The sequence below is a fragment of the Mytilus trossulus genome, chromosome 14, assembly GCF_036588685.1.
Source record: "Mytilus trossulus isolate FHL-02 chromosome 14, PNRI_Mtr1.1.1.hap1, whole genome shotgun sequence".
Classification (NCBI taxonomy): domain Eukaryota; kingdom Metazoa; phylum Mollusca; class Bivalvia; order Mytilida; family Mytilidae; genus Mytilus; species Mytilus trossulus.
In genome coordinates this window covers 24,280,413-24,296,672 of record NC_086386.1, presented here as the reverse complement: position 1 = coordinate 24,296,672, position 16,260 = coordinate 24,280,413, and the positions used below count along the sequence as shown (strand labels likewise).

The following is a 16,260-nucleotide window of genomic DNA, read 5'->3' as shown; positions in this document are numbered from 1 at the left end:
AATATTCACAACTGAACAAAAACAATAATTGATATGATCAGACCTACATGTATATCTCACGTGTTTATAAAATGTAACAAATCATATTAATCACATATTTTGATTTCACAATGTTGTGTTTTAGTTAATGAATTTGTTGATGTTTCATCTCAAATGTTTTTTTGGTAATTATTACGATTATATGCTCAACGGGTTTTTCCTTAAAGATTTCGGGAAGTCTAGATTTCCTGACATCAGAATATATTTGCATAGTAATTTCCCAATTATTGAAGGCCATTTAAATTAAGTTGTAAATAGTTTCGTATACGTATACCAAATCGACATTCATAAATGAAAGGTAAGTATTACTTTAAATTTATTCAAATGTTTATATATCTGGTCATAATTTAGAATAAAAAGTGATATTTTAAAAATGCTCTTGCTGTAATATTGCTTATTTGATAATATTTTTTTTATCCTTTCAGCGAATTTATTTACTTTCATTTGGTACCTTCATAATTAAATTTCCTTCCGTACTCATTAATGACTTCCATACCCAAAGTATGTCGTTTTTTTTTTGGTACCTTCATAATTAAATTTCCTTCCGTACTCATTAATGACTTCCATACCCAAAGTATGTCGTTTTTTTTTTATCAAATAATCAATTCATATATCTTAAATGAAAAGAAAAAAATCTTTTATTCGATGACACTATGGTAAATACTTTTTCTTTAAGCTGTTATATATATATATAAAATGTTTATATTTGTATTCACAGATGACTTTCAATGATTTTTTTTGTCAGGTAACCCAACAATTAAACAAAGCAATTTCCGTAATATAGTACGTTAAAACTAATTCATATATTTGAGTAGAGACTTTTCAGACGAAATCAAATCTGTTAGTCAAGATACAATTCAATGTTCGCTTTGCAAAATATGTTAAGCTTTTTTGTTGTTATGTCATATAAAATCATATATACATTTATAAGCTATATAGCTTATATTTTTATTCTAATTCTATTGCTATTCAATAATGAAAAAATACAACCAAAGTTGTGATAGGTCAATAAATGTTACTAACTGTAATATAAATAGAAATATGTTATAACGTCTATTTTTAGAATGAAAATTCACAACATCGGGTTTAAACCGATCGAACAAAATATACAGTACTAGACTATTTAAATGAATTTGCGATTCAGCAATATATGCAGGACTTTTTAAAAAGAACATCATATTTGGAGGGATAATTTATAAAGCAATAACCTAACTCTAGATCATTTTCTGCGACTTTGGTCAAAACTCTGCCTACTGGATTACCCCCTTATATTATTGGAGGCAGAAGCTTAATTGTACAATGAATTCCACAGCATAATTTTGAGTCTTTTGATACATAACATAGTTACCTACATTGTTTGATATTTTTGCAGAAAAGTAATTAATCTATGTTAATATAAACTGACACCAATACCTTTTCTGTTAGCTGTTATATATATATATATATAAAATGTTTATATTTGTATTCACAGATGACTTTCAATGATTTTTTTTGTCAGGTAACCCAACAATTAAACAAAGCAATTTCCGTAATATAGTACGTTAACACTAATTCATATATTTGAGTAGATACTTTTCAGACGAAATCAAATCTGTTAGTCAAGATACAATTCAATGTTCGCTTTGCAAAATATGTTAAGCTTTTTTGTTGTTATGTCATATAAAATCATATATACATTTATAAGCTATATAGCTTATATTTTTATTCTAATTCTATTGCTATTCAATAATGAATAAATACAAGTAAAGTTGTGATAGGTCAATAAATGTTACTAACTGTAATTTAAACATATTTATTTATAGTGGATTGGGAAACAAGTTTTGCAACTTATATTAATCCCTTTCCACTTTGCGGGTGCGAGTGCTGCCTGTAATATAAATAGAAACATGTTATAACGTCTATTTTTAGAATGAAAATTCACAACACTGAGTTTTAATGTCGGATTTAAACCGATCGAACAAAACATACAGTACTAGACTATTTAAATGAATTTGCGATTCTGCAATTTATGCAGGACTTTTTGAAAAGAACATCATATTTGGAGGGATCATTTATATAGCAATTACCTAACTCTAGATCATTTTCTGCGACTTTGGTCAAAACTCTGCCTACTGGATTACACCCTAATATTAGTGGAGGGTGAAGCTTAATTGTACAATAAATTCCCCAGCATAATTTTGAGTCTTTTGATACATAACATAGTTACCTACATTGTTTGATATTTTTGCAGAAAAGTAATTAATCCATGTTAATATAAACTGACAATTTGAGTGTAGGGGATTACAAATGTGGATTTAAAAACCATTACTATATATACTCCTTTTCATTTTCTTGATTGTGATTCGGAAATATATATTTGATATGCTTTTTACGTTTTTTCTTAAGTTGACCTCATATTTAAAATGCTCAATTAAAGCCTGTGATACTCGATAGCATTATTACTATGTGGAACCTTAACAAATCCGACACTAATAAATCACCTGCACTTTTAACATGTTTAAATTAAAAAGAGAACAGTAGTATACCGCAGTTCAAAAGTCAAAAATCAATTGAGAAAAACAAATCTGGGTTATAAACTAAAATCAAAGGAGACACATAAACTTACTGTTAGAGAAAAAGAGATGAACAACAGGAACACCATAGTGCATCAAAACACACACCAACATACATAACAACGAATCGTTATCTTCCTGACTACTGAACTCAGAGGAAAATCCAATTGGAAAGTACACAATCACATGGCAAAATCAAATGACAAAACACATCAAACACGAATAGACAAGATTTGTCATATTCCTGACTTGGTACAGGAATTTTCAAATGTAGAAAATGGTTGATACAACCTTGTGTTATGGCGCTAAACCTCTCACTTTCTTGACAGTTTCATCAAATTCCGTTATATTTACAATGATGCGAGAACTAAACAGACATAAGAAATAATATAGTGAAATTTTGGTACAGCAGTCATCATCGTATAACAATTTTAAATGGAACAATTTAACAGAAAAACAAAGACATCTATATACAAACACATTCATTGATTCGCGAGTCTGACGTCAGAATTTTAATTTTAATTTTCACATTGGCAATGTTAGCAGACAGGTTTAAAAATCAAAAGTATGTAAGAATAGATTACAGAAATAGACGGAGATTTAAAATAGTCCAAAAGTTATATAGAATCCACAAAAAGTTCATTCCACTACGCGTTTGAATAATTTTGCCGTTTTTGGTTCAACGTATTTTCTAATTCACAATAGACATATATCATAATGACATATAATAGCACAATGTCATGCTGACTGGAACCACATCATCCGTAACATTAATCTCCAAAATATGAAAACATGTTTATTTCGTGTGCGAATCAGAGCTCAGTGTTCAATTAAGGTGACAGCAGTAACCGATGTTCATGTCTCGTAAATTGATATAAAAAAAACAGGTCGAGGTTAATGGATATAATGAAATCTATAATGATCAAGACTAGGAAAATAAAATTTACCTCCAAGATTTTACACAAAAACTTTAGATGATTGGGAAACACGGGCCTGATAAAAACATATTTTCAAAGAAAATACAATATGTATAACTGGATAAACTATAAAAATATAACAAAAAACAGTGATGTAAAGCAGGTTGCAAAGATTGAAAGCTGCAAATGTAAAAATGGCGGAGAAATTTCACAAAATGACGTGAGTATCATTCCAGTTCTCATCTGCCCGTCTTCCACAAACCACTTTCTCGCAAGGCCTACATTTGTAATATTATTTTACAAGAAAGTAGCCCTCTTTAAGTTACAGGTACGCCTCTATTGATATCTTCATCTGTGTATTGTTACGGGATCTTTGTGATTCTTCACAAAGTAAACCATTTATGACCCAGAATAGGCAAAGATAATTTCATATTTCGTATTTCTTATAATAAAATTTTATTCTGCCATTTTTCAAATAACCATGTTTTGAAAATTTATTGTGTTTCTAATAGACAAAAAAATAAGAAGCTATTCATTTCTAATTCGGTAAAAGGGTGTGTCAATTGGGTAATTGTAATTCATAACGAATAATTTTAAACCGTTTTCTTGTACAGACCAATACAATACATGTGCTTGTTCTAGGCCAAATTCTACTTTGTGAATTTCATTCCACACATGACATTTTCAAATAGATGCAGCCATCATTTTTATAGTTTCAACATATCGTAAAAAAAAACATGCAATGTATCATATTTCAGGAAATTAAATTTGACCAAACAGCTATTGAGAAGGACGAACTTGTAGGCAAACTGAGAAAGGGAAGACTGTCATGCAGCAATGTACACAAGACAAAGTATGAGTAAAAATTACACACTGTATGAAAAGTGCAATGTTAAGTTCTTAAAATGTATAGTACGGTTTTATAAAAAACATAAATCTGATTTTTCTCCAGCTTAGTCGAAAGATTTTCAAAGTAAGAACCGATGATCTAAAATTAGAAATCCACTTATCTTATCTCCTATACATTTCTAGGATATGATTGGTTAAATGCGTTCTCGTGGAAACCGTGTATATTTAATATTAGGTTAGTTGGGAGGCGGGGCTTATTCATACACGGTTAGTAGTGGAGTTACGTCCCTTTATATTCCATATAAGGTAATAAGAAGGCGGGGCTTATTTTATACACGGTTAATAGTGGTGTTACGTTCCTTTAGAAAAACAAAACAGTACTGAGAAAAAATCTTAAAGGTTTCAACAGACGAAGAAAGTGATGATAAAGTGAAATAATTCACAAAACACATTTAAATCTAACAAGTTGTCATTGTTGGCATCTGTTTTTGTAGGATCAAAGGAAGTAGTTTCTTGATTATGTTAATGAAAACTGTATTGAAGACTTGCTCATTTTGATAGGTCACTAGTCTAAATTTTACACATTAAGATAGTCGGCAAGATAAATTCGTTACATAGTGTGGCAGTGACGTAAAGCGGTAAATATGGGTCAGTAAATTCCACATGGGGATTCGAGCTTCGCTCTCGGTCCATATGGAATTTACTGACCCCATATATACCGTAATAGGTCACTAGTACACTATGCAACTAATAATATTACCAAACAAAATTCAGGATTATGATATGAATTATGCTATTATCAGTACAATAATAGATGTATTTGAAATAATGTCTCACTGACATATAAACAACATCTTTTTAGTGAATATTGTTAAAATAGAAAACTATGTAAGTTAACTCATATTAAAGTGATTTTGCAGGAACAAGGAAAAGATATTTGCAGTTTGGTAGAACTGTTGTCAGTATAGTTAAAGGAAACATTGAAGAGCAGGAGGTGATATTTTTATATATAAGAAGTGTACAGCGTAGTCAAATTCATACCGTTAATAATATGTTGCAGTACATTTTGTATTTCTTTAAAGAGGTATTTCGTCCTGTCTGATAAATGCATTCATGACTGGTCTTTCTTGTGACAGACCCGTATGAAAACGATGTTTTTAGTTTTTTTTTCCGAACTGGAATACTGTTTTTTTTTTAAAGTATACTCCATTTCTATTATTATCATAACATACATCAGTTCGATACAAATATAATTTAATCTTAATTTTACACATTCAGATTCAGATTCATAGATCTAATCCAACTAATCAGTTAACCCGTCTTCTATGCAAGTTAGATTTTCATGTCATAACCTACTTGAAATGTATAAAATATATTATTGACTTCAGTATGTTTCCCGATTTAATATGAACAAAATAATGCACTGTCATGACTCAAAATAACTTAAGAAACTTATACAAAAACCAATCCTGTTAATAATACCACTGCCATCAACCTCGCCAGTAAGCATTAGGCAAAATTGGCGCAAAATAAGGACGCCGGAAACTTTGATTGTTATAATATTAAACTAGTAGTCTAAATTTGCTTATAATTGAAAGGTACGATATAATAAGAACTAGACTAAAATAAAGGAAAAACGTATGCACGGGTTTCAGGCTATTTTAAACTTCACCCCTAGATTTGAAATATGATTATTATCTCCTGCAGATTGAAAACCGAAAATTGTTCTATTTAGTTGCTTAGAATCTGTTATCAGTCGTCCATTGTTCATTATGAAAATTCATCTATTTTTCATTATCATTACTTTATATCTGAATAAGAAACGGCAATTGTGAGAAAAGCCTTTTTAAAATATGACTCTTTTATGCCATTTGGTTACATTTTCTGTCCAAAAAAAGCACCCATTGGTGTGCTAGTGTGTGACGTCACAATTAAATTTTCTATGTAAGTTTTTTTTTAAAGAAAATAGAAATTAATTGTGTTCCTTGCTATAAGATTGAAAGCAATCATTAAAATATTTATTCTTCATGTATGGTTTTACGTTTTACTATCAATGGTAAAACAAAAGTCGTTTTTATATTTGACCAAAATATACTGACGTAAAGATATTAACAGATAAATATACGTAACGTTATCCCATGCTAAATAATCATAATAAAAAACTTTTTTTTCATAATTTATCGATAAAATCCACTTAAACTATATTTAAAGTGTCTAAAAAAATCCCTTTTCTTAATCAAGGAATTATCTTTTTTTTTATATATTTGAGCCAGTTTGCCAATTTTTCCAAAATGTTATATATTTTAAATTATTTATGTTGCTGTTTTGTTTTGTGGTGACATCAACGTAAATATAATGTGTTCTTATAAGCGATACTTTGGAACATATGGTTACAGCATTTCATATTACAAGTATCTTTATTTTCCCAGACCGATGTAATCGTGAACACAACAAACGCTGAGTTAGATCTTGAAAATGCCGGTCAATGCTCCAAAGCAATATCCAAAGCTGGTGGAAGCAGTATTCAAGAAGATTGTAAAAAGAGGTATCCACGTCCTCTGACTGTGGGTGAAGTGGCTGTCACAACTTCTGGAACTCTAAAAAGCTCAAAAGTTTTTCATATTTATCTCCCTAATGGGAAAGAGCAACGTAATCAACAGGTTTGTAACTTTACTTAAGTATACAAATAAAACATAAGTAAGCTATATTTGGTAAAACCTTTAGGAATTTTGTGTCCTCAACACCATTCAACTTTGTAGTTAAAAGTCTTTGTGACGTATTGGATTTGAGCGTCACTGGTGATTGGTCTTCTGAAGACTAAACGTGCTTCTGTCGTTCAAGGTTACAATCCTGGTATCTATAATGATTTCATTTATGTGTTAATTTAAAACTTCATGATGAATGATTACTGAATGTATGAAATGAATAATACATGTATATTCAAAAACATTGTTTTTCAAGATTATTCAGTGTTTTAATCTTTAGGAAATGTATATAAGATATAAATCTATTGAGTAAGTTTATTTGAAATTTAGGTCAATCTCAAATCAGAAAAAAATATTGTCAAGTCACATTTAATATTGCAATGATTTTGTCTGTTTTTTTTTTAATTGTACTAATTGCTATTAGATTCGGATTCAGTTAAGTTAGAGATTACTGTTTGTTTGGCAGCTACCATTGGATTGTAATTTAATTGCCTAAAATAAGATTTTTTTTTTAAATTAAAAAATTTAACACATTTTATTAAAAGTCACCTGTTACACCAACCTTAGTTGTTAAGGAAAGCAACTAAGAGGCCCCCCGAATTTTTAAATTCTCATTTGTCGGGGAAAAAGCAAATGAGAAGAAAAACTCCCATTATAAGTAATTAAAATCTATCTTTGTACAAATGTACATGTAATTAACATCTAACTATATATGTATTCAATTCACTGTATTCAATTCACTATATATAATCATTTGAATAAAATATTAATTCTATCTGTATTTTTTTCTCTCACAAGAGCTTCCAGTATTTTTCATTATTTTGATTAATAGTTAGGAATACGTATCCTGCAAATGTACATATTCAAGTTAATCATTTGATACTTAGTAGTTGACATGTAATTTATATATACATATATATAAATGAAAAAGGACGAAAATCTCTGTCACTGATAACTTCATTTGAGAATATAAATTTGTTATACAAGGAACATTTTCAGTACTTGAAAACAATATCAGTTTCAGCAAAAGAGTAAAAATGGTAAGCACTAGATAATATAGCAATACAACAACTAATTTTTGCTCATAACGTCTTTGCATGTAGCGACGAAGACTTCCTTTTGAAAAGAATATAAAAATAAATGTTAGCTTGCTTCATATACCTGTCGCGTTTGTCAAATAACTATAATGTACTCTGTTATATTGCAGAATGTGGAAAAAACTGTGAATGCATGTCTTGAGCAAATGGAGCTGCTTAGCTTAAAATCGATTGCCTTTCCGGCACTGGGTACGGGTGGTCTGAATTACTGTCCATGCATAGTAATAAACGCCTTATTCGACGCAGTCAAGGATTACAATAACAGACCTTTTACAACTGTTATTGAAAACGTTGCATGCGTTATATTTCAAGAGCAGATGTTTCAAGTAAGGCCGAGCTTCTTTTCTACGAATAGTTTTATTCTATTAACGTTGGTTGCGATAACTTAAAAATACATGACTATCATAAATGGTAAGAATCTATACGTTTATCAAAAATGTGTGTTAAAGACAATACTAGATTTATTAATGAATATGTATAAAATTATTTTTTTCTCTTTCTTGAAATTTTCAGTTCTGACAACCGTCTATTATTTCATATTATTGTCAACATTATGTAAGCATTTTTAACAAGTTTTTGCCATTAAGTAATATTTGTTTGCGTAGTTGTATATTTTCTTAATTTTTCTATTTTGATACTTTTAACATTTATACAATGTAGACAGTTGTGTCTGAAGCAAGGAAAAGATCAAGATGTTTAGGTAAGTAAAAAATAAACCAAATGTGCTGTACAAATATATGTATGCTGCAAATGTATGTACTTGATTTGACTACCTACAATTAATTTCAGCTTATGGTTTCTAATTCAATTTGTGTTTCTTTGATACATATGATGTGGCTCAGTACTTATACATCCCGTCATTATGTTATTATGCTATTGTGATTTTATTTATTCTTGTTTTTCATTTTTGCTAATGTGATTTGTTTACATGCACTTTTGTGCTTCTCTGTTTGTTTTTGTATTGATTAAAATTATAACACAGTGTTGGATGTTGTGCCCCTATTTTTGACATTTCTACTTATTGTCTATAGATGTAAGAAGATGTGGTATGATTGCCAATAAGACAATTGTCCATCCAAGTGACAATCTGTAAAAGAAAAGCAAACCATTATATGTAACGGTACGGTCTTCAACACAAAGCACTGGATCACACCGAACACATTGTCCACACATTGTTGTCAATATTATTGAATGGGTTATGACAGATCATGATAAAATCACTTTATTGATGACAGTGTTGTATACCTGGAAATTATTTTCTTCTTGTATTAAACAACTTCCTGTATTCAAATAGAACAAAAAAAAAAACCATTTAATTCATTAACACAAGTTAAAACACAGTCGGTCCCGCTTTGAAACACCAATTACAGACAAAAAATAGTTTATTATTCCAAGTGCCAGTGAGAAACAACACCGGAATAAATGGCATAGACTATTTGTTCCAACAGTAAAAAAAATTATGGCATTGTTTATATCAAAGTTTTCAAGGAAAATTTGGTAAAGCTGCATACATATACTTTGACGGACAACCAATTTTAAAATGTTAAACTTCTGTCCCCAGAAATTTAGGATACAAAATGTGGAAAATGAAAGAAAGACTATAACAAAATAAATAAAATCAATAGAAATTGTAGAAAAAGATTTTATTTTTAAATATTTAAGATTTATTTAATGTAAGCAAAGTAAAAAAAGGTCTGTTCATTCCTTCATTATTTCATAAGAATTGACAGTTAATTGGATTATCTGTATATAGATATTCAATTTTACCAAAAAAAATGGATGAAGAAAATTAGCATTAAAGCTGATATAGTATGACTAATGCAAACATTTCAATAAAATATATGTTTTTTTTCTGGATATTTTAGCAGGAAGCCCAAAGATTCAAGTATCAGGTGGAACAAAGTACTTAAATACAAACATACAAATACTAGTTGGTGATATAATACTTCAAGAGGTAGCTAGTTAACTTATGATTATTGTATGTAAATGAACGTCTTTTTGGATATAAAACATGATACCGAAAAATTATTATAGACCTCATGACATCAAATGAGAACATTGACAAATCAGTCTGCTATATTTGTTGTTGTCATTTCGGATTAAAAAGAGTCTAAAATAAATTATTTACAGGACATTGGCTCGATAGAATGTAGTTAAGTTTCGTATGTATTCTACTCTTGATGTCATCAAAATACTATCGGGTTCACCTTCGAGAAACTCCGATAGTCATATACATGAATATAGATATAAAATTAAAGCTAACTCGTGCAATTGGATTTTTCTTGGTCTGTTTAATATATAATATTATAGATTAAAACCTATATGTTAATTATCGTTTTATCTGTATAAGAATGATTTTTTAGTGGATCGAACCAGTCAATCAAATGATTTTCCGTTGTACACTTTACAAAGAGGTAAACAAATACCAAAGAAACAGTCAAACTAATAAATCACAAATAAACTGACAACTCCATGGCTGAAAATGAAAAAAGACAAACAGACAAATTATAGTACACAAGAAACAACATCGTAAACTCAAACCACACCAACAACTGGGGGTGATCTCAAATTCTCCAGAAAGCGTGTCCTGTTGCTCATGTTGTAACAAACCCGGTAAATAGTCTCATTCGGTAAGTCACATTCATGAAAAGGGAAGGGGATTGTAGTTACGTCGTGATGAACATATCCGATATCATCTGTGAAACGGTAATTCCATAACAGTCAACCAACTCGTTCAATATTGATTCAATGAGGTTGATTTGTTCACTTTCAGGTGAATGATTCATCAGCAATATGTTTCTTAGCTTAATTTGAACCATACTGCCTGCTAAATGCGAATAATTTTACTATTTCACTTTAAATCACTTTTTATATTTTTTATATTCATATCTTGTTTAGATCTAAACAAACTCATCATAGATACCAGGACTAAATTGTGTATATACGCCAGACGCTCGTTTAATGCACTTCCATTTCCCGTTTTTTGAAGCACACGGTTTTGCTTAACTACTTATTTTCTATGCAGTGTTATTTGACTTAGAATTAAGCTAATTGTTTTACTTTTGCATCATTATTTTCTCTGCCCATCGTTTATAGCGTCTTATTTTTGTGACTGTTATATCATAACACATGTCATCAGACGTTATTTTAGTACGACATTTAAACTTGTCGTTTCGAGTGTCACTCATGTAACCTTTTTCAAAACACCTGTCGTCTTTTCTTTAGATAAGATATTGCAATTTAACTACATTTACTTTTTTTTGTCTTCTATTGCAATCCAAATTTCATGTATAAATGATTACAGGCAGATGTACTGGTATATTCCAGTCCGCACAATATGAAACTCAACACAGGAAAAGGACTGTCAACAGACATACTGAATGTCGCTGGATCAGATATCCAAGATGAACTCGATCTTATATCTAACAAGGTCGTGGAATGCGGAACTTTTGCTGTTACTAATGGGTATAACTTACGCTGCTCTAAAGTTTACCATGGCTACCTTCCATCATTTTGTGGTCCAAATTATAGACCAGAAAAGGTATACATAGTATTTTGAAAGCGTACTTTATAAAAATTTGATTGATTAAAAACGTTCTAAATTATTGAAATTAAACCAACAACGTCATTTATAAAAAAGAAGATGTGGTATGATTGCCAATGAGACAACTATCCACAAAAGACCAATATGACACAAACATTAACAATTATAGGTCACCGTACGGCCTTCAACAATGAGCAAAGCCCATACCGTATATAGTCAGCTATAAAAGGCCCCGATTAGACAATGTAAAACAATTCAATTTGGTGTATAATTAAACCATGATTATTGATTCTCCTTAGGTTGGTGTTTCGGCTAATTGAATGTACATACCAGTAAATAACATACAAGCAATGACAAAAATAACCATGAAATTTTGTATAAGATTGTAAGGTAGTTACATGTATGTCTTTAGCTACTACTGTTTATTTTAAGTTTTATCCCATTCTAATAATGTGTACGAACGTTGATCGTTATAGTCGAATAGAAAACATCTGCATAGTTATTGAAACTGGCAAGATTTAATTCACCTGTTAAATGATGTAATATAATCCGTTTTATTTTGCAGCTATTGAGTACATTTGTAAGCAAATGTTTGATCGAAGCAAACACACATAAAGCAAAATGTGTTGTGTTCTCTGCACTTGGAAGTGGGATGCTAAAGTATCCAACAGACGTTGCAGCCTCAGCTGTAATTACAGGTATCCAGACATTTGTTTCTTGTAATCCGACATCAAATCATATTGATAATATCAAAATAGTTGTTTATGGTGGAGACAGCAATTATTCAAGAATCGAACAGGTATGCTAGCTCATTGTGTCTATGATATTCTGATGATCTTTGATCAAAACAGGATATATGTTTTGCAGTTTAAAAAAGAAATCAAGAAACGAAATAAAAAAATTAATAAAATTTAAAAAAATAAGGATGCTTAACCTGAAAGTCGAAAATATATAGAAGACACCATCGATGAAAGTAATTCTTGTAAAACAAAACCAGTTTTTTTATATTTTATCTTGCATATCATATTCTTATAGCTAACAGTTCTAAAATTATTTTTCCATTTTATTATTGAATATCAAAACGAACGACTCTGAGAACTTCTTTTGAATTATTAGTGCGTTTGGTGCGATTTGTTTTATGCCCAAATCTAATAGACATTTGTTTCCCAGATGACGACAAATACCTAAATTCCTAAATTATGACATTGCTGAATGAGAATTTTATCGAATGTGTATTAATGTGTATAAAGTAATGTGTATTTATGTGTATTAAGGCATATTTAAATTTGGTACCATATTTCAAAGCTGTATTGGACATTATCTTCAGTTTTCTTTGATCTTATTTATTAATTTTATCATCTTCTTTTATTTTAGGCTTACAGAAGTGAGCTTACTGCAACTAAAGGTACGATACATACTTTTTTAAAATTTCATTAAACACACTATGACTGGCGTTTATAATAATCATATTTAAACGAAAGTTAGTAATTGAACTATACTTGTATTCAACAAATAGCGTATGTTTTAAACATTTAGCTGCTAACAAAACTCAGTTCAAATCTCATAAAGGAAGGTTAAGAATGTCAGATACGGCTGAAAAATCAGTATAAATTACAAGAAATGTAATGGAATAAGGCCTGATAAGTCAATAGGGACAGAAACTTTGCATGAATGTGTCGTCCTAAAAAGATTAAAATATATATTATATGTACTTGCCTGTCCCAAGTCAGGAGCCTGTAATTCAGTGGTTGTCGTTTGTTAATGTGTTATATGTTTGTTTTTCGTTCATTTGTTTTACATTTATAAGGCCGTAAAATTGTTTTACATTGTCATTTCGGGGCCTTTTATAGCTGACTATGCGGTATGGGCTCAGCTCATTGTTGAAGGCCTTATGGTGACACACAGTTGTTAATTTCTGTGTCATTTTGGTCTCTTATGGACATTTGTCTCATTGGCAGTCATATCACATCCTCTTTTTTAAAAAAATAATCAGATACCAAGGGCAATTAATCACTTAAGATTGAACAGTACATACCAAATTGGGCTGCTACAGAATGCCAGTCGGCACTTTAAGTCAGTGAGGGATAGTATTGTTCGTTGATCAATAGGTTTAATAATAAAAAGATGTGATAGGATTGTTCTAATCAGAATCGAAATAATTGATGCAAGCTATACGATACTTTATTGTAGTTTTAATATGGGTCACTATCGCTTGGGCAAAAATAATCACGAATAATAAATCACTAAAATAAAGTATAGCTTGCATTGATTATTTCTTATAAAAAACGACCAGCAAAACAATATTAGCAAGAAAGAAATTTTTTGTCATAAATTATATTCTCGTCCATATGACTGAGAGCAGCATTGGTTGAATATTCGTATTGACCTAGGAGAGCGATACAGGCTATTTAAAGCCTCTATATTTTTTTTAAAGAGTTTGCATGAAATCTGTCTCGAATGAATAGATGTATATAAACAATTCGTCCAGGAGGGTCCATTTCTACCCATTTGGGATTGTTGTAAACCTATGAATTAAGAAATGTTTTAAGGATACACATTTTACACAGGTACATGTATTTATTTGAGAGATACAACCAACCAGCCAATACCAAGGAGAGGCACAAAAGTATATTTCTGTTTCAAATACAACGAAGAACCAAGACCACCAACAAACTGGAGCTTCTTTAAAAGTTTCAGAACAATAAAAGATTGGTCTAAAGAACGCAGAGGAAGAGCTACAATAAAGAAACAGGGTATAGACAAAAACACGTTTGAATCGATAAAAAATCTTTTTATGAATACTATACAAAATCCGAACGCTAAAATTAAATCTATAACAAGAAACGAAAACTTGAATCTTTACTTGAAATATTTTCAACGATGCCAAGAACTGTTCAGAAAAGCAATAGTAAACGGTCCCAGTAAACCACTTGCGACACCTGTTTTGACAATTGCAAACCTGAACCGACAAATGAGAGATGTGCTTGAACAGGATATTAATGAAGTCTACCTCTTTCACGGAACAAAGCAAGACAGAGTAAAAGTCCTATTGCGCAATGGATTTGATGAAAGATTAGCGGCTATGAACTTTCCTAAACTTAGACTTGGGAGTGGTACATATACTGCAGAAGACGCTTCTCTCTCGGCGCATTATACAGGTATGTGTATATGAATAGTCTTCAGTATTATCGTGACCAAATAATACATTTTTATTAATATATCCGAAAATATAAGTTAATATCAGCTTTATTTTGGACAAGTTTTATAATGGTGGATGGTCGACTTAAAAAAAAGTTATGCACTTTGGACATATACATTTATAGAAAATGGCATCGTTAGCGTTTCAAAGGTACAATTCGTTCTAGATTTAAAAGAAACTTATTCTTTGTGTTAATAACAGCAATATCTCGGACGATTTATATCTTGGTTGCCAATCGACTAATGCACCTTTGAAATATTAAATGTATTTAAAAAAGTAAAATCACAGAAATACTGAACTCTGTCATATTCCTATCTCAGTACAGGCATTATCATAAGTAGAAAATGGTGGATTGAACTCGATTTTATAGCTAGTTAAACCTTCCATTAGTATGACAGTCGCATTTAATTCCAAAATAGTTTCGTTAGCGCTACAAAATTAAAGTTTATTTAGTTATCATCCTTGTACCTTTGCTAGATATGGACATTGGAACTCTGTTATAATATTAAAATAAACATTTCATATTTTAAACTTAAGCAGAATGAAAGCAATTGTAAAGTAAAACATTTATTATGATTATCTTTAAAAGGTTAACAATACGCAAAATCCCAATACATATGCAGAAAATATTGGAAAATATTCATAATTTTCTTATTTGCTATTCATTGCTCAGTTGATAAATACACATAATTTCAAAAATGCTTTCAGTCTAAATCTTATTACGTTAAACATACTCACGGATCTTTAAACAATACATATGAATCTAGTCATTGCCATTTTATTGAATTTTAATTGTCGAAAGACAAAGATAACATATAAAGCGTTTCGCTTTATTTTATTTTTACTGTATAACTTGACCGAAACTGGTTAAGCTTAATCAAGATTATATATATATATACATATAATTAATTTATTTTATCTGTATCTATTTACAGAAAAACAAGGAGTGCGTACAATGTTCCTCGTGAGGGCTTGCTTAGGGGACGTCTTTAGAACCAACGAAAATCTTAACGACTTGAAAAGGCCACCATGTAAGAAGATGTGTAAAACGATATGTACCCAACATGATGAATTTTTCGATTCAGTTCTTGGAGAATTTTGTCCAAGAGAATTTGTTGTCTATGAAAAAGCACAATGTTATCCAGAGTACGTGATCAAATATACACTATAAAGCATTTAGAGGGTTCAGTAAGAAAAAAACATTTATATTTCTTGAATTCGGAATGTTAATTATACAGTGCTTTCCGAACTGTTACGATGACTAAATTAAAATTTTGGTGTTTTATCATGCAATCATAAACTTTGTTTTGACTTTAATGTTAAACGTCTGTTTGGAATTAAACTATTTGATTATATGA

General features: G+C 30.2%; 1 protein-coding gene across 4 annotated transcripts; it reads left to right on the top strand.

Annotated features, from left to right (window-relative positions):
• The first annotated feature begins 227 nt into the window (after window positions 1–227).
• LOC134695961 (protein mono-ADP-ribosyltransferase PARP14-like) lies at window positions 228–16,260 on the top strand. 4 transcript variants are annotated; one of them, XM_063557465.1, is made up of 12 exons: window positions 228–337; window positions 4,267–4,361; window positions 5,278–5,351; window positions 6,787–7,017; window positions 8,270–8,485; window positions 8,820–8,859; window positions 10,028–10,113; window positions 11,464–11,700; window positions 12,269–12,502; window positions 13,078–13,108; window positions 14,271–14,861; window positions 15,838–16,260. In XM_063557465.1, the coding sequence occupies exons 2-12, from the start codon at window positions 4,346–4,348 to the stop codon at window positions 16,071–16,073; spliced, it is 1,992 nt and encodes a 663-aa protein (XP_063413535.1). In that variant the 5' UTR covers window positions 228–337; window positions 4,267–4,345; the 3' UTR covers window positions 16,074–16,260. The 4 variants fall into 4 exon arrangements, with proteins under 4 accessions (XP_063413535.1, XP_063413534.1, XP_063413536.1 ...); XM_063557464.1 differs by having other exon boundaries at window positions 10,025–10,113; XM_063557466.1 differs by lacking the exon at window positions 5,278–5,351 and having other exon boundaries at window positions 10,025–10,113.